Genomic DNA, 19,935 nt, shown 5'->3' with positions numbered 1-19,935 from the left:
GGAAGACACGCAGAAAAGAAGTGTGCAACTGGCCCTCGACACACAAAGAACGATTCAATCAGTCCCTGAGTCAAGCTCTGAACACAATCCAGCAGAAGAGGGGCTGCGAGCTTAAGTCTGCGAGCTACTGAGCGAAAGGGCACCCACCCTTTCTTACTCAACACACGCCCATCCATGAGCACACAGGAACGAATTTGACTAACCAAATACACAAATATACAGTGTACGTCATCTGTCCATCCAGCAGCCAAGAAACATTTTCTTCTTTCAACCCAAAAGTCCAAATGAAAGCGTGCTTGTGCAATAAAGAGAATTTCATAGTTGAATTACAGTTAAAACAGAATAACTGACATCAAATGATTATTGTGCTGCATTATGTTTTGTTATCTTGTTTGTTATCTTGCACCAGTACAGAGCACAAATTATACCTACCTATACCACTCCACTTTGGTAATGAAATCACACAAGTGGTGACTTCAGCGTCTGGGGCCTGTCTGAAGGTTGTGCAGTTTGTTGCAACACCTCAAGACACTTCCTTACTCGCCTTCTGTTTCTAGCTATCTAAAATGCAAAACTCCCCATAATTAAATTTATTTATAATTGACTGCTTTGCACAGATTCAAATTTGCCAAAGATTGCTTTGCATTTGCAAGTAACTCTTTCTAGCACCTAAAAGAAAGCAAGTTTTCTTCAACCAGTAATACTTGCTTTCATTCAGTGGGTGATTTACAAGACTCTATGCACTCTTGCGAAAAATACACTCTTGCTGCTTCCATAGCAAGAAGCTAAGTGTCCGGTGCTGCTAATCAAAGGCATTTAATGACTAATTGATTAACATCATCATCAGAAAGTGTGAGCACCTCGATAAAGCCAGATATTTTTGTGGTTTGTTGATCTGGAGCATTCGGGTGTGTTAATACAATGCCACAATATTCCCAGCAAAGTTACCAAAAGCTCAGACCATGCACTGCTCAGAAAAAATGAACAAAAAAGCAATAAATAAATAAATAAACAAGAGATAGATTATTCAGACTTTACAGGCCTAATTTAAATGTTCATGACAGTACAATTAGAAAAAGCTAACCGTGAGCTAACCAGAGAATTTACTCGCTTCAGATGTGGTCTAGTTATAAGAGTGATTTAATGTCATGGAGATCTCTTTTAAATATAACTTGTAAGCGATCGTTTAGCCTCCATTTGAGCACACAGACCTATCTTAACGGTTGTCGATTTACATGTCAGTGCATGTGCACTAAGTATATTTAGCAATTAATCAGTTTAATAATGAACCTGTGAAAACACTGCAATACTTTCCCTGAACAGTGCTGCCATCAGACACACCTGATTTATCACTGCATCACTGTTTCCATTCCTTAGTCTTGCAATAATCACTTTAACACTTAAAGTTACAGCATGTAAGAGCCGAAGCGTTTCACTAACTCAATGCCATTCAGCATTTTAAGAGTATGTCTTCTTTCTTTTTGTAGTGTTTAAGCACTGCTGACGTGTACACACGGAGCTTAGTAGTTTCTACTCATTTCCTGACCACTAATATTACGTGATGCAAGTTTATACGTTAATGTCAAATCATCACTACATGAATAGTTCAGGTCTCTCCATCCATGTCTACATCAACCGGGTTTATAAACAAACAAAGCAAAAACTAAATGCACAGCTTGCATCTCAAAGCCAAGCCAGGAGCTACAAAGAACCTGTAAGAAGGAATGTTGTCCTGCGTGCTACGTAGTGCATGCTTCAAGTCCACAATCAGTCACCACACCTTACATTAATTATGCATGAAACTGCTTTGTCCATTGTCTTCTTTTTATGAATGCCTTTAGAAATATTGGACAGATTAGTCATGGCTGGAGTTTTCAATGCTTAGAAAAATTAACTGGACTAACTAGGGCTTTCATCTGCTGCGCGCGGACCGGCAGGCCGCTCTCTCCGGTAAAACCAAAGGTGGAGGTGTCTGCTTCTACATCAATAGTGGCTGGTGCACAGATGTAACAGTGATTGCTCAGCACTGCTCTCCCTCTCTGGAATATCTTTTTATTCACTGCAAACCGTTTTATTCTCCGCGGGAGTTTGCTTCATTCATCCTGGCCGCTGTTTACATCCCGCCAGACGCAGATGCGCAGGCAGCTCAGTGCGCACTCGCGGAGCAGATTCTCCACACGGAGCGGACATTCCCGGACTCTCTCATCATTGCTCTTGGGGACTTTAACAAAGCCAATCTGAGCCATGAGCTTCCAAAATATAAGCAGCATATTAAATGCCCGACCAGAGAGGAGAGGACATTGGACCACTGTTACAGTACGATCAGCGGGGCCTATCGCGCGGTGCCCCGCGCTTCACTCGGACTTTCTGACCACGTCATGATCCACCTAATCCCCGCGTACAGACAGAGGCTGAAGCTCTCCAAACCTGTCGTGAGGACTAAAAAACTGTGGAGCAACGAGGCTGTGGAGGAGCTTCGCACGTGTTTGGAGTCTACAGACTGGGACACAATGAAGGCTGCTTCTAACAGCTTGGACGAGTTTACGGACACTGTCACCTCCTATATCCACTTCTGTGAGGACAGCATTGTGCCATCACGCACCAGGGTGAGTTATAACAATGACAAACCCTGGTTTACTCCTAAACTCAAAAAGCTGTGGCTGGAAAAGAGTAAGGCGTTCAGAAGCGGAGACAGGGACTGCTACAAAGAGGCCAAGTACAGGTTCACTAAAGAAGTGGACATTGCCAAACATCAGCACTCTGAGAAGATGCAGCAGCAGATCTCAGAGAATGACTCGGCCTCTGTGTGGAAAGGTTTTAGGAATATTACAAACTACAAGCCTAAAACCCCCCACTCCACTGATGACTTGCTCTTAGCCAACACCCTTAACAACTTCTACTGCCGTTTTGACGAGCCATCAGGCAGCCTTCACACCTCCAACGACCCCAACAATAGAGGCACTTTGGACACTCATTCCCCCACCTCTCCCCCCTCCATAGAGCCATCACCACCTTCAAACTGTTCACCTGCAACACCCGCCCCCTCACCCCACACAAAAGAGGATTTCACACCACCTCCTCCGACCACAACTCTTCATATTCATGAAGCAGATGTGAGGAAGCAGTTTAGGAGTCTGAATGCTCGGAAAGCTCCCGGCCCAGACGGTGTGTCTCCTGCCACCCTCAGACACTGTGCAAACGAGCTGGCCCCAGTGTTTTCTGGCATCTTCAACTCCTCACTGCAGGCATGTCACGTGCCTGCCTGCTTCAAGTCCTCTACCATAATCCCTGTCCCCAAGAAACCTAGGATCACTGGACTAAATGACTACAGATCCGTGGCTCTGACATCTGTGGTCATGAAGTCATTTGAGCGCCTAGTTCTCTCCCATCTCAAGACCCTCACGGCCCCCCTCCTGGACCCCCTGCAGTTTGCATATAGAGCCAACAGGTCTGTAGACGACGCCATCAACATGGCCCTACACTTCATCCTGCAGCATCTGGACTCCCCAGGAACCTACGCCAGGATCCTGTTTGTGGACTTCAGCTCTGCCTTCAACACCATCCTTCCAGACCATCTCCGAGGCAAGCTTTCCCAGATGAATGTGCCTGATCCCATCTGCCGGTGGATCACTGACTTCCTGACGGACAGGAAGCAGCACGTGAGGCTGGGAAAGAATGTCTCGGACTCCCGGACCATCAGCACCGGCTCCCCTCAGGGCTGTGTTCTTTCTCCTCTGCTCTTCTCCCTGTACACCAACTGCTGCACCTCCACCCACCAGTCTGTCAAGCTAATCAAGTTCGCAGATGACACCACCGTCATTGGGCTCATCTCGGACGGGGACGAGTCTGCCTACAGGAGGGAGGTTGAACGTCTGGTGTCTTGGTGCAGCCACAACAACCTGGTGCTGAATGCCCAGAAGACAGTGGAGATTATTGTGGACTTCAGGAAGCACACAGCCCCACTCCCCCCCATCATCCTGACTGACACCCCCATCACCTCTGTGGACTCATTCCGCTTCCTGGGTACCACCATCACCCAGGACCTGAAGTGGGAGCCCACCATCACCTCCGTCATCAAGAAAGCCCAGCAGAGGATGTACTTCCTGAGGCAGCTGAAGAAATTCAACCTGCCAACACGGACGATGATGCAATTCTACACTGCAATCATCGAGTCCATCCTCACCTCCTCCATCACCGTGTGGTACGCTGGAGCCACTATCAGGGACAAACAGAGACTGCAGCGTGTTGTGCGCTCTGCTGAGAAGGTGATTGGCTGCAGACTCCCATCTCTGCAGGACCTGTACACCTCCAGGACACTGCGGCGTGCAGCCCGGATCTCAGCTGACCCTTCTCACCCTGGACACAGTCTGTTTGACCTGCTCCCCTCAGGCAGGAGGCTCCGGTCCATTCGCACCAGAACCTCTCGCCACAAGAACAGTTTCTTCCCCTCTGCTGTTGGACACATGAACAATAACCACATGATTGTCCCCGCCACTAACACATGACCCTACGCTGTGTCACTGCATCATTTCATGTTTGGCACTGATCACCACCTGCACTCATGTATATATCTTTCTACGTAGCACTCATAATTCTTATTCTCATGTATATATCTCATGTATATCTCATGCACATATCTTTCTTTCTACATAGCACTTTAATTCTTATTGTCTGCACTGAAGCACCGCAGCAATTTCCTAATGTTGTAAACCTCAACATCTGGCAATAAACCCATTCTGATTCTGATTCTGATTCTGATTCTAAGTGTTGCTATGATGTTTTACCACTTTGCCCTTCCTTTTTTTCTCCTCAGTTTAAGTTTCATAGAAGTCATCTTCCACACTCCTAATAGTATTTCTACTTAAGGGGATAACTAATAATTATTTTAAGAAGCATTTTGATATATTTACCAGTATTTAGCCCCAACTTTAAAGTGACATTCTAAGAAAACATCATTTGTTCATTTTTACACTGGAATAAGGACCTTGGATGTTTATGCACAAAGAACAGAAAATATTATACTTTGCAACAACCAATCCAGTTTTAGGGAGATGAAACAGCATATTGTGCTAAAAATGGTGCCTCAATCCAGATATACAGAGGCATCACACAAAAGTAATACTTTTTGGAGGAGCACTGGGAGGAAAGTTGGATTGAATTTTGCACATGTTGGAACTCTTCGGTGTCTTTGATTATAGTGTAGTATTTATTAATACTAATTTGAAAATAACTTTGAATGCAGACTCATGGTGGCTGCCTAAATGAGAAATAAGCAAAGATTTTTACCATTGTGTCATTGTGTGGGAAATTTAGTACTCAACAGGGAAAGCTGTTTAGCTTTAACAAATCCCAGCTATAACATTAGACTGCCATATTTTCTTTATGTACCGTAATTATAAATGGAAAAAGCATGACCTAACTCAAGATGTGACGTTTCAACACACCCACATGCTAATCCTACTGCAGTATATTTTAGTGCTGGCTCACTCTACCATTGTTGTTTGGTTGGATATCAAAGCAAAACTTGGAATTTACCAGTAACCTACCAACAACACAAGCATGGGAATAATGTGAGATGACTCATCAAAAGATTCTGAGAATCTGTAGAAATCTCTGTGTAACTTCTAGCTTCACTGTTGAGCAGCTACAATGTCATACCAGACAAGAATAGGGCATTCCTCTGGTGTAAAAACTGTGTAAAACTATGCATGCCAAAGGTTGTTACTGCTGGCATTCTTTTTTCTCCAAGTTCACCAGTTCATCCTGTGAGTTAGGTGACTTTTTTGTTTGAATGAATCATAGGTCAGTTGGTTTTTCTAACATATCATAAATAAAGGTTTTCACTTAGCAAACACACAATAAAAAGAAGATGGGAGAGAGCAGGGTGACACAAAAGACCGAAAGGTTGATGAATAGTGTTGGGTCTAACTGTACAATACCTGTATGAAGGCAGAAACTGTGGCCCGAACGCGAGTAGTGGAGTCTCCGGTCCTGGCAAGCAGATTAGGAAAGGTCTGCTCCAAGCAGTGGGTCACCTCAGCTCGGCCCAGCCCTACACCTGGGATCAGCTGGCTTAGCATTAGCCGCAGCAGCTTCAGCGAGGCATGTAGAACCTAAAGCAAGATCCTTTTGTAATGAAACTTAAAACTTGGTGCTCTTTCTAAAATCTTACTACAATGGTAGCACCATATGTACTCATATATCTCTGTATGGACCTACCGCCTCCCACCAATTAATGAGCAGACACAGTTATTAACATCTATGTTTGATATCTTTTCTCTTTTTGTTTTTTAAAAATATGTTAAAGAGGTCTGAGAGAGACACTGATGCTAAAATCCTCATAAAGAAGAAGAAAAGCCGCAAATTAAGGCTGTAAAAGAAAAAATATTCCAAATTAAGCAGAGTAAAGGTAGTGGAAGATTAAATTAAATTTAAAGTAAATTTTGATCAGATTTATATGTTAAATTAATAAATAGTCAGTATGATTGACATTTTAAAAGTAATAAAAGTTATGCATTTTGCACTAGTGTATGTACTTGAAGACCTAATCGCTGCTCATACATTTGTAATTTATCCCTTGCAACAGCTAAAATAAAAAAAAATCTGATGCGCAACACAGGTCCTACCATTACACAAAAAAGTCGACCCTAATGGCCTAAATAATCGGCATCCCATCTCAAAAATGCCCTGCTTATCAAAAGCCCTTAGATTCCTTTATAAGTGAACTGTGACTGTACCTGAATTTTAACATCAGAACAGTCAGAATTTAAATCATGCCACAGTACAACGAACCTTAATAACCATCAGTATTGTGCTACACTTTTCGTACAGTTAACATTTCATTCAGTAGATCATGGCATTCTGATTGAAAAGTTATGCTCAGTCAGTTTACATGAAAAGTTGTTTTTATGGCAGTCTTTCTCATAGAACTCTGAAAGGAGTCTTCAGATTTTTCAGGTTAGTCCATTTTTTCTTACTATAGGTGTTCCACAGGGATCCAGTCTTATATACCTCTTCTGTTTATGCCATATACTATCTCTGCTACCTATAGCAGCAGAGCTAGTATGCATAAACTACCATGCTTATAGAGTTTTTAAAAAAATTATTATGCCACTGACTATTGCAAAACTACAGTCTGCTTTTGATACATTTCCAAAAACAACTAGTCAATCATAAGCTGGGAGAGCTGAACTGGATCTAAACTCTGCTAAAACTGGGTGTGATCTATTCACAAGATTAGGTAAAAGTAAAGAGCCTTTGGTTTATATTCCAACCCTTCATCGTCAGAAATACTTTGGACTTTTTTAATGCTCTTTCTCTTCTCTATAAAATCACTATACAGTAAAAGGTTTTGTCTGTACTTGTTTATAGTGACACTGCATTGTAATAAAAAAGTGTGATGGTACTCCATATCTAAGAGAAAAGAGCAGTATTGCATGTTTATTTATCAAAAGCTCTGCAAAGATTTGCTTACATCTGCCTAATTTGGATGTCAGGTTTCTAAAATTAGCCATTCGCCTTGTTCACAGCTGAACAAACTGGTTTTAAATACATTAGAACATTGTATTAGATCTTTTAGAATTTGCATAAATATTGCCTGGGCACTGTGAGTGCCAACGTCTATTTAGCATATACATTTTATTCAATTCCACAATTGTGTATAAATTTAGGACAAAAAGTATGCAAATGTGTGTTTGGTTAATTGTCTTTGTTGTAACAATCCTTCTTGGCAATAAATCTTATACCATTTATTTATAAGCCTGTTTAAAATAGAAAAAAATAGAATAGTCCTTTACTGTGATTGTACATGTACAACAAAATTGTGGCATTTCCCTGAAACAGTGCCACATTTTGCTTTTATTAAATATCACTATTAGCAATTAATTAAAAAAAAAAAAAAAAAGAACACTTACCTTTCTGTTGAAACAGACATTTCCTTGGCCTTACTGCGTCTCTCAAATAATTTAGATTGTGATGGTATGTCTATATTAAACTTGTGAATTTAAATTTATGAAAGTGTTTCTGTTCTTCACTTTTCTCAAAAAATGTCAATCAGAGGGGGGGTCCTCAAATTTTGGCTAGTGTTTTTCTTGCATCACTGCTCTGTTTGGCTGGGCCGAAGGACTCATACACACCCACAGATACACACAAAACTGAAAGCCCAGGACAAGATTGGAAGTAAAGCCACTATAAATGACAGCAAAATTCATGGCATTGCTTACATGGCACTGGAGTATCATCTTTTAGCTTAAACGAAAGGTTCTCCCTACATCAATAAACCTGCTCTTACAAGATTTCTGCAACAACTACCCAAGGTTAGATTCAGAACCAGGATATAATAATATTTAATACAAACCAAGGTTGTTAAGCGTGAATTAAACAAGCCCATTTCTATGCAGTATATTAACCAGTTAACATCTTAATGGAGTATTCTGTGCATCAAAGTGACTAGGAATTATTGCAGCCAAGCCTTTTTCATCCATTTTTACCATTCCACGCAGAAGGATTACAAAGCCATCCTTGTCAACACTATTTGTTTAAAGAAGCTAGCTCTGGGAGGCTGCACATGGTACAGGGGGAACATTGTTCAGGGGGTGGCTGTATAAGCGGGTGCTGATTTTTAACAATGTTAAAATGTAGGTTAGCACTGCTTGAAACCTATGTAGTATGTGTTAATTGGGCTTATTTTTATGTTAAGATTAATTTCTTTTGAGGAAATGACTCACAGATGTGACTTTATCCAAGAGGGCTTTTTTGACGAGGAACACAGCAGCTCTTATCATGTTCCTCAGCTCTTCCTTGGGGGTGGTGGGAGAGACCTCCAAAAGCTTCTTATACACAGAAAGCAGGGCGTCCACTCTGTAACACCAGGTTTTAGAATATACCCCCGCCACCTGGGAGTGAATGGCAGCAGATTTACCAAGAGGATGAGAATATACATATTAGTTACATTGGTATTGTAGCATGTGGAAATAAAAGTGTGTGGTATATGCTGTGAGATTTAAATGCAGCAAATACTCCAAAGGCATTCACTTATTAATTTAAAACAACTTTTTAAAAGGAAATGGCAGCTATTTGTTGCATGGTCATTCGAACAGTGATGAACTATAATTATAGTTAGCGTGCTAATAGCATCTGTATAAAATAGGCTATTTAAGTGTTTTCAAAAGAGTTCAAAATTTGTTTTTCCTATTATACTTATTTTTTTAACTCGAAGAGTACTTACATTATCCAGTGTTAAAAATAAGCCAACAGTTAGTTGGGTTTTCTCTCAAATATACATTGAAATCTTTCTGACTGGGCTACTTATAAAACTGACTAAATACTAAAAGCTGACAGGTTTTATTTTTGCACTGACAGTAAGAAAGTAAAGTACTCCAGTGACATAAAATAACACAATGCTCTAGGTTTGTTTTTCTTCTCAGTTTTTGAAATACACTATGACTTTAACTGACTTCATACACCCACTATGACCTTGGAACTGGCTTAACAACAACCAGAAAAAGCACAATAACAATAATAATTACTTTTTTTAAAATACTTCTGTTCATTTCGGTATGTACCCAAGGACAATACCCATGATTTTTTGCCAAAATTGTTGAAAACAGAAGCAACTGATTTGTGCCAAAAAAAGGTCAATGCCTTTGCTACACAAAGAGAAATTGTGCTTATGAGTGTAGTCACTCCCAGAGGCCCACTGAGATCCTGACATGTAGGAATATAAACACAGCGCAAAGTTAACAGCTATCGTTGGCTTAGCTAGCTGTTTGTTTCACATATGTTTATCTTTTCTTACCAGGCTTTCTCCAAAGACCTCTATTGAAAGACCAGCCTCTCTCAGCACCTTCTCTGTCAGGGGTTCTGGTTCTCCACTCATTTCAGTGCTCTGTGGAGTCCTTTGCACTTCTGATATCGGGGAGTGCTCCTCCGCAGGGCTCTGAGTGGCCTCCAGTGGCTGATCTTTCCTCTGAAGGGCTGGCAGCGGCCTTTCGTCGTAAGGCACACTGGTAACCTGTCACCAGAAGAAAGCAGAAACTGAAAAAATATTGACACCACATGCTGAAGAAAATATAATGTATATTATATTTTCTTACTACGGCGGTTTGATTTTGCTATACTGTTTAATGTCTCAGCATCCAAAATTAGAGATGGAAAGTTTAGAGATGGAAAGTTTAGAGAAAGCTGATCTGCATTTTCCCTCCTGAGAAATACTTTTGAAAAATTGATTACCTCTGCTCTTTCACTAACTCTCACTAACATTCATCTAGTGAAAAGGTCAATCATTCAACATAAGGATGACAATGAATATTGAACCCTCTCTGTTCAAGCCAAACTTCCAGCCAGCCGAGCAGAGTACTGTCTCCGGTGCCCCTGGGCCAACTGGCACACTGCTGCCTAGTGCAAGGCTCAAAGCCCTGCCTTGAGGCCAGGTTGGGAGCCGCTGCAGTCAGCCAACTGTTGCACGCTTTTAATTAAATAGTGAAACCTAAACCTGCACTAGGGGTAGTCTTAGTAGGTGGTGAGTAAAGCACAAAGAACCCCACTGGTCATAATCTCCTTGTGTGCCCTGGGTTTCAACACTACACAGGAGACTTTTTCTTAAGGTGCTTTCCTATTAATATTTTTTTATAATAACACAGGAGTTCATGGAATTCAGAACAATGTGCACAACTGGACCAATAAAAAAATCTTTGTGTTTATAATCAGTGAAGATTGTCATGTCTAAATAAGCACTGCTTATTTAGAAAAACTGTTGTTTTGATTATAAAGTATGTTTGAGATGGACACGTTTCATGCATTATTTCTATAACATCTAAACACATTTGATACAGGAAGATGCTTACATCGATTTTGAGTACAGCAGCAGGCGTACAAGGTGTGTCAGGTTGGCTGCTCAGGTTGGATGTGATAGATTCTTCAGCTAATTGTTGGTTTTTATGAATGTCTGGATTTTTCCCTTTGCTGATTGTGTCTGTGGATACAAGAGGCTTGGTATAGACTGAAGAACGACCTGAAGAAGACAGAACAGGAGGAGAGTACTGGGCCAGGGTTGATTCTGCTGCCCTCGTGACCTGGTGACATGGAAAGATAGAATAACAGAGATCATTTTAGATCAAAAAGAGCCATGAATAATGCAAGATTTCCCCCGCATATTTTCTCCATCTTTTACAAAACAATAACAGCCCACCTCGCTGTTACCAAACCAGTAGCTGTTGACATACCATTGTCATATCCAGCAGGTTGTGTACTTCCAGCTGCTGGTACACACTCTTCCTGTACTCCTCCATCAGCTCCTTCTTCTTTTTGGCCAGATCATAGTCTTCCTTTTCAATCGCACATCGCTTCTCCACATCGTATCTAGCCAAACGCTCCCCGACCTGGAAGTGCAAAGAATATGGAGGTAAAAGCAGCCCTGCAGCTACACTGTGACTCTACACTACAAGCTTGAACAGATGAGAACAATTTACGAGATAAGATTTATGTCAATTTGTACCTTTAGTGACTGCAAGTCTATGTACTGTTTGCTGCGTGCTGTTTTTTTCTTCTTCTCCTAAATTATAATTTGAGCTGTCAGGAGAGATAGCTCAAATTATAATTTTCCATCTTGTAAAGCTGCGCTATTGGTGAGAGATTTACTACACTTCAAATCATGAGCCATTATTAAAAAGAATTTGCATTTAGTGTTGAGGAGGCTATGGGTCTTTATTTATTTGTTTATTTAATTGACATGTTCTTTATTGGAACAAACTATGAGTGTCACCTGACAGGTTTTACAGGATGTAAAATTGACATCAACTTCAGAAACTCAGACATAACATGTGAATGAGGAAATTCTAGTGAACTAAATTCAGTAGCTAATTTGTTGCCAACTGAAAGAGTTTCATGAACTCTGAACTTGCATCTACTTACAAATCTAAGTGTAAACAGAAAATCTGCATCTTCAGTTTGATGGTTTTCATACGAGAACTCCTGAAAAACTTGTGCAGCTCAGGACGGGCAGTTTATACAAAGCTGACCTTTCTGACATGTACCACACAGTGGGAGACCGTCTCACTATCAGAATGACCCCATTTTGATTAGATAAGGGACCTGCCTGGACACAGCAGGGAAGAGTCAGCAGACATGATGCCCAATGAAATCACTAAAAAATGACCAGTGTTGTTCTCTTGTGTATATGAGAGAACATGTAACAGTGAACATGGAATATGGAACTGATAAAACAAAACTATTAGTGTCACCTGACAGGTTTTACAGGATGTAAAATTGACATCAACTTCAGAAACTCAGACATAACATGTGAACGAGAAAATTCCAGTGAACCAAATTTATTAGCTAATTTGTTGCCAACTGAAACAGTCTCATGACCTCTGAACTGTTTCGATTCAATTCAACTAAGATATATAAATATATGTGTGCATTCGTTCAACATGAGTGGTCTGGTAGTAGATCAGTGACCATCTGTGGAGGCATATCCATGAAGGGACGCACAGCCTTCTACAGGCTAGACAACGGCACCCTGACTGCCATTAAGTACCAAGATGTCTGTTGACAGATGGCAGTACAACAATGCCTAGTGTCATGAAAGAATTGATAGCATTGACTTGTCTGACCTAAATTCAATAGAACACCACTGGAACATTATATTTTGGTCCCTCTGCTGCCACCAAGTTGCACTGAAGGCTGTCCAGAAGCTCAGTGATGCCCTGGTTCTCCAAGGACAGCAAGTGCTGTCTCATTAGGAGGATGCCCTGATGTTGTCAGGTTTACATGCAAGCAGTTGGGGACCACACAACCTATTTAGTACTATTTTTAGCTGCTGCAATGAAATTTGGACTAGCCCGCCACATGTTTTTTCACTTTGATTTTAGGGGTGTCTTTGAATTCAGTCATCTGTAGGTTGATAATTTTCATTCCCATCAAAAAATGTGGCCTCCATTCATCCCCAGCTCGTTACCTTCTCCATGTCAGTTTAGACATCTCACATGAGTTTTTTGAGTAGTGTATAATTTGACTGTCCAACGTGAAAGAAATACAGCAAGCCAAAACCTTCTCTTGTCTTCGTCTTGTATGTCCCTGCGTTTGTCAGATATCATGTGACATCATAAACCATTCTATGACATCCTGAGGGTGTGATGACAAGGGATTTACAGGATGACTACCTTGGCAACCACCGCTTTTATGCCATGCTAACAAGGTGTCTGAGTGGGTGTGTATGTTATCCAGTTACAGAATGGCTTGCAGTTGGAGATGGGAGAGAAAATATCCAAGTTCTCCCTTGCTGCAGCTGTCGAGCTTATTAAGAATTCATGGTCTGCATGGTAACGTTTTAGACAAAGGAGGTCTGCAACAGGAATCTGAACAATGTTTAACAACTCCTGTTACAAACAGTAGTGAAATAAATCTAGATATCTGTGAAAAAAGTGGTGCAAGTGAGTCCACAATTAAACTAAATTCCAGCAATACAGTTGTTGGAATTTTCTGGGAAAGCCTGTTGTTGGAAATAGATGCATGAAGTAAGGCGGGGCATTTAGCATATATTTGCTTGTCCATCTTTACATCTGTCTCTTCATATACTATGTGTGTGCTACAACAAAGACTTATTGCCCAAATTTACACTACTATCCGAATGCCATAGCTCACTGTACAGTACCTATTTATTAGTACCATGATCTAATTCCTAGCAGCTACAGTACCTTTTGAAGGTCAGCAATAGCCTGCTTTAAATTCTTGGCTTCCTCATATTTCTCTTGCCGGACCATCTCTTGTTTCTTTTGGTCCAGGAGACGAATGATGTGGGCAACTTCGGGGTCCTGGTACATATCAAAGGCCAGATCGTCCAAGGGGGAAATGGATTCACATTTGCTGAGTTGAAAACAGGACAGACGGATAACAAACATTGGAGAAATTAATTATATGGCTTGACACACCTGTCTTGTTGAAGCCGAGATCATTTCAGTGTATTATCTCTTAATTGTGCAATTCTTCACCAGCCCCCAAGGGATGCTTCACCTCTAGGTGAAACATCCCTTGGGGGTACATATTAAAAAAACATATATTTCAAAAAGTGTTTTTTCCCTGTACTGGCCACCACCTGCATCATCTACCAATGCACGTGACCTTCAGTTCCTGATTGGTTGTCTTCCAGACTAAATGGCTTTGTTACACAATGTTATTGTCACAAGAAAAAGAAACCAGGGTTCAATGACTTAGCCTCACCCCATGAAGGTCGACTCCAAGGCAGCCTCCAGCTGGGTACTGTTGAGGTAGTGTTCGATCAGCTGCTCTCTGCTTGGCTGGGGGTAAACAGATGGACAAATTACACACACGTGCGTACTGTGTTGAGGAAGACATGACTTTTAATCCCACTGGCTTATCCTAAAACTAATGATCCCTCTGCATCTTTAAAATGTGTTGATCAAACAAAAGTACTGCACCAGCAACCACCTGGATCTTACAATGGTATTAAGATAAGAACACTAACTCACTCAAATACACAAACACATGCAAACGTTATCATCACCCTCAAGGCTATGGCCATATGGAGACTAAGAGCAAACACTGCTTTTACCTTGAATACTAAGCAAGGCATTACACAAAACATTGCCACTGATGACATTCTTGCTCATTATCAGCAGAATTAAACTTAATAGTAAAGAAGACAGACTTTTTCACAGAATATTGTTCCTTCACAGTAATGTGTAAGAACAGTCATACCATGTTGCTCTTATGCTCTCAATAAGAAAAAATACTGCAAGAGAAAAAGACACGTTTGTGTTTTTATATGTCATTTTTCATAGTCTTTGCATGATTTATGTTTAGAATAGAGATTCTTTTTGGTCATATTTTTTAGTTTCGTGGGGCACCAAATGTTTTGTTTGGATTGTACGCCGGTCCAGACTCTTTTAGTGCAGAGACATGCTCTTGTAACAGTATGTCTCTGTATCATTGTCTTGCTGAAATATGCAAGGCCTTCACAGAAAAAGATGCCATCTTGATCAGAGCATACGCTGCTCTATAACCTGAGACGATGGCAGCGTTTCTAGATCATGTTCATGTATGGCTCCTTCTTTGCATAACAAAGCTTTAACCTGCACTTGTGGATTTCTCCACGAGCTGTGTCCACAGACAAGGATTTCTGGAAGTGTATTTAAGCCCATGCAACAATTTCCACGACAGCATCACATCGGCTTTTAAGCCGCGTCCCTTCTACACAGCATTCTTGAAAATTTCTGATGATATTAAGTCTTCATAATTTAACACTGAGGAACGTTATTCCACAATTTCTAAACACAGTTTTCTACAGATTTGTGAAAATGTGGCTCTCTGATGTTCTTTTTTTACCCAACCATGTTAATGACCAGTTAACATAATTAGCTGAAAAATGTTTTTACAGCTTTAACTTGTAAGTATCACTTAAAAGAAACCTTTTGTTTCTCCCGTTCCAACTTTGAGATGTGTTGCAGAAATCAAACTAAAGATGTAGGGTTTAAAATTTTTAAAAATAAAAAAACTAAATCTTTTATATATACCGTTGTGAATAAAACATGGCTTTATGAGATTTGCCAACCATTGCATTCAGTTTTTATTTACATCTCACATACATCAGTTACTAATATTTATTTTCTACTGTGAAAAACCAAGTTAAACAAAATTAATTTTGATATTTTTATGACACTTTGCACAACCAAAAGCACAGGTAAAAAAAAAAGAAACAAAAAAAAGACATAAAGACAAATATGGTTTGGTATTGTAAATGTTCGCTCATTGGTACACTTGTATAGCGCAGTGGGACCACTGCATAAAGCATAGTCATTGTTAATATTATTAGTAATATGTGGTAAATGTCTTTTAAAATGCACATTCTAAAAAAAAAACTACGATAACAGAAAAATGGCAACGGTGAGTTTCAAAGGTTAAAGTTAAAGAAGTTGTTATTAAACTGATCATTGTAGTTGACGAGCTGCTGTGATTTTTTTTTCCTTTTCACAATTTGGATTGCTAACAATTTAAAGCAGCCAAAAGTTAAGCTTTTTCTTTGTATTCACACCACAGTGTCTCTTCCATAACTTCCACCCATAAGGCAGATATAGGAGAACAAGATCTAGCCGACCCTCTGGGCAAGATCACTGCTGTGATGGAAGTGCTCAGAGTCGGATTAGTAGACCAACAATGCAAAGCTTGTTCACTGGAATCTGTGCGACAGTGTGTCCATGTTTTTCCATGTCTGTGTTTGTGTTTGTGTGTGTGTGTGTGTGTGTGTGTGTGTGTGTGTGTGTGTGTGTGTGTGTGTGTGTGTGTGTGTGTGTGTGTGTGTGTGTGTGTGTGTGTGTGTATTTTAAGGTGCTCTCACTCCTCCAGGAGCTGTCCATCTGCAGGACTATCTGATTACACTGACTAACTAAAGGCCTCCTGTTTGATACATACTGTTGCATACTGCCCTCCCTTTGTTTCTCATTACTAGATGCCTGACACATATATACAAACCTACGCACAAACACACACACACCACTTAGGTAAACACGGGTGCATCCACCACATATAATCACATAGCACAGTAACAACACAAAATACTTCATTTGAAGATAAAGTGACTCAACAACTCCAATCCAATTATATTGAGTTGATGTTTATAAAATTAATAAGTAAATATAAGTAAGTCTGCACAGATTAAAACAATAAAAAGAGGGGAAAACTGAAGCTTTGAAACCCAGTTTATTGTTTAATGATGTTCTGTGAATGATAAATAAACGCAGACAACATGTGAGGAATACTTGACAAGTTCTGTTTGACAGACATGTTCATAGCTGTGGTTGGTTCAGCGTAAGCAGACGCATGATAAGAAATGAATCCTTCTCTGAGCGACTGTGACTGAATGTGACTGAATCACAGCACAACATCGCCACCTACTGCTGAGGGGATAAACATAAGTGAAGGGTGATATGTGAGGAGAGTGCTCACTTACTATTGTGTTAAAAGCATTGCCATCCAAAGCATCTCCCAGAACATTAATGGCAACCAAACCAACCTGAAATCATTAAAAGAAGATGACGATGGTGAGCGAACTAAAGTAAGTAAATCAAAAAGTAAAGGAAATCATTCAAAACAAAAATCAATAAATAAATATAATGAATGATAGGTAAGTGTGAAGCAAATAGAGGACCCATCTAATTACAGTTAAAGAAAATGCTCTCTGACAGATTATCTATGGTATTGAATTTAGCCTGGTACACAGACACCAACAGACCCAAGCACAGACAAGACCCGCCCTCCGTTAGGAATGTGTGGGGGTTCTGATAGGATGTGTCCTGCGATGACACAGCAAGGCACAGAAACTTTACGGTGTCGAGTTAAGGCTGACCCACACCTAGAGGAAAACATGCCCATAATTTCTGGTGTGTGGGAGTGGTACCCTTTTCTTTGTCCAATGGCTGAATGACACATCCATGGCGCCATGTAAAATTACTTGAACCTTTGAACGATTAATAATAAATTTTCACAACCTTTATTTGTCTTCACTCATAAGAAAAATTAACCCGACATATAACACCCCATATTTCCTGTTTTTAATGACACAAGCAGTTCAAAGTTCAATAAATAACGAAAGAGAGCTGTAGGAGTTCAAGGTAAATAAAATCATTATAATAATGTAAATTCTATAGATTTTTTAGAAAACAGGCTTCTTCGGGGATAGCATAAGAAGAAAGCAAAAGGATTCAATCGGGCTCTTCTCCACTAATGTAAATGCACATAAAGCTTGTGAAGTATAGAATATAACTGACAACGTGATTACAGCAAATTAATTCTCTGCATAAATAAGCAGAATTCATAAAAAATGCAAGCCTTAACCTTCTCAGACCAGACTACCCTTAAATAACTCAGTGGCCACAGTGCATTGTTACCATGTAACAGAGTACCTGATTATGGTGATTGTAACGGTTGCCATAGTTTCTGTGGAAGGTTATTCTCAGATATGTTCCAACGGCATCTACATGGACTGACTTCAGTTCCCGAGCTTTGAAGCCTGTCTTCTCATTGTCCGACAAAGACACATACCTATGTGAAAGTAAAGTTTTGTTAGTCTGGGTCAAAATTCCTTCTAAGATATTGATGTAAATGACATTTACAAGAGTAGAAATGATTACTAAATTTCAGTTTGGTGATTATATGCTATCAAGATAGTGCACGTCTCAGTGTGGTAATTCTATATATTCAACAGGAATGGACAGCTAGTCTGCAGAATAAGACCGAACCACAGAGCAAGCCTGCATCTATCCTGTTTCTGGTATGTTAGGTTAATAAACAAAATGGATCCCAAATGAAATGATTCATATCAACCTAACGTCCAACAAAAGGATGTGGAAATTAAGCCTGGCCAAGTCTTCAGTCTCACCCAAGTCTGTGAAGCTGCCTGGGGAACCCTGGAGAGCTCGTTTCAGGAAGAGTGTCACCAATATAGAACTCAACCTTGGTTGAGATCATGTACTGATGAGCCAATAGCTGCAGCTTCCTTACCCTACTTCTTTCAACCAGCTGGAGCGTGATGTGCTGAGGGTAGGAGCACAGCCTGCAGTAAAAGTGATCAACACATGTTTCTTTAAGTTGAAAAGTAAAAAAACTTAGAAGTCACAAGAAAAATGACAAAGGGTACAGCCTTTGAGTACTAGATGCTGGCCTTCAGTTTTACAGGAAATTTCCTCTTGACTACATTCTGATAACAACCAGTGTTGAAATTTTCCATCTTACAGATGAAGTAAACTTGTCTTATGCCTTTATTCAGATTAAAAAACTTGCCAGAAAAAAGTTTAACCTTTATGGTATTTTTTATGGTACCTGCTGGATCTCCAGCCGTTGACTGTAGGTGCATGCACCATGAGCTCCTTAGCACTAAAGTTGTCCTCATGACTGGAAGAGCTGACCACAGTGAATCCTATCTTCCTTGGCATCCCTCTGTTGGACACTGATAAAACAAAAAAAAAAATGAAGTGTTATTATTTATACATATATGTCCTACACCTGGGTGTGCCTACCCTGCCTTTTGCCCGTGCAACTGGGATAGGTTCCAAGCTCTCCAAAGTATCCTGCAAGCAGCATGGACATACTTTGTGAGTGGCGCAGAAAACCACTTCATGCTGCCTGGAATAAGTTTAGGTTGGGTAGGGTAGGGGTTAACTGGTTTTCATGTTAGCTGGTGGAGCTTGTTTACACTTTCCACTGTCCGTTTTACAGATGCTGCAACCACAAATTTCAGAAAACAATACAAATTATACAAATTAAAAAATATATTTGAATACATTTAAAATTTAAAAAGCCCATTGATTGGGCTCATATATATTTGTTTTTGTGACTTAAATCACAAGGGAACACTTTTCCCTTGACACCACCGATCACCTTGATCAAAACATGTACGTATTATATGCATGCATCGTGTCAGCTGCTTAACACCTGTTAATGTTAACTGATGATCTTCATAGGCAATTAAAATTCGTACCTGGGTACTTCCATTTTATAATTCCCAGAAAGGCACCTTTGTTAATAAATTAGCGTCTTCCTTCCTATATGGGCTGTTGAGATTGTGACGATTTACGAAACATTCCTGTGTTAACTGCTAGGATCCTGAGTTTGAAACTGAAAATCAAAGGGGTTGTGTTGAATGTTGTCAGTGTATTTGCCCCACAGGTTGGATGTTAGTTATGACATGGTGTCAGCTGGATTGACAGATGAGGTCAGGCAGTAGTTTCTGCAAAATATTGTTTTTTTAAATTCACACTTATTATTTAATGCCGAGTTTATTTCTTACATGACGGCTGCACAATAAAGCTCTGAAACATGCTTTATTTTGTTGGCAGAGTGGTTAGAAGCAAACTAGAATCGGGCATAAATACACCGGCACATTTTCTGCATCACCAAATGAATAAATGCAACAATGTGACGCGA

At 40.2% G+C, this 19,935-nt stretch overlaps 1 protein-coding gene across 3 annotated transcripts in view; it reads right to left on the bottom strand.

Annotated features, from left to right (window-relative positions):
- Positions 1–19,935, bottom strand: part of cep104 (centrosomal protein 104) — a 40,009-nt gene that overhangs the window by 19,437 nt on the left and 637 nt on the right. For 2 of the 3 annotated variants that reach the window (XM_085393179.1, XM_085393180.1), the window contains exons 2-12: positions 18,832–18,958; positions 18,392–18,565; positions 17,916–18,054; positions 16,964–17,026; positions 14,218–14,294; positions 13,695–13,863; positions 11,223–11,378; positions 10,845–11,072; positions 9,797–10,012; positions 8,727–8,894; positions 5,940–6,113 (exon numbers count right to left, since the gene is read on the bottom strand). In XM_085393179.1, coding sequence (XP_085249305.1) covers positions 5,940–6,113; positions 8,727–8,894; positions 9,797–10,012; positions 10,845–11,072; positions 11,223–11,378; positions 13,695–13,863; positions 14,218–14,294; positions 16,964–17,026; positions 17,916–18,054; positions 18,392–18,565; positions 18,832–18,944 — 1,677 coding nt within the window. In that variant the 5' untranslated portion in view covers positions 18,945–18,958. The remainder of the gene's footprint in view (positions 1–5,939; positions 6,114–8,726; positions 8,895–9,796; positions 10,013–10,844; positions 11,073–11,222; positions 11,379–13,694; positions 13,864–14,217; positions 14,295–16,963; positions 17,027–17,915; positions 18,055–18,391; positions 18,566–18,831; positions 18,959–19,935) is intronic. The other variant, XM_085393181.1, reaches the window with a different exon arrangement.

Source organism: Rhamphochromis longiceps, linkage group LG20, assembly GCF_057381845.1.
Source record: "Rhamphochromis longiceps isolate RC_006_pf linkage group LG20, R_longiceps_female_GT1.1, whole genome shotgun sequence".
NCBI classification, from domain to species: Eukaryota; Metazoa; Chordata; class Actinopteri; order Cichliformes; family Cichlidae; genus Rhamphochromis; species Rhamphochromis longiceps.
The sequence above is the reverse complement of the archived record's forward strand: the minus strand, read 5'-3'. Positions and strand labels throughout refer to the sequence as shown.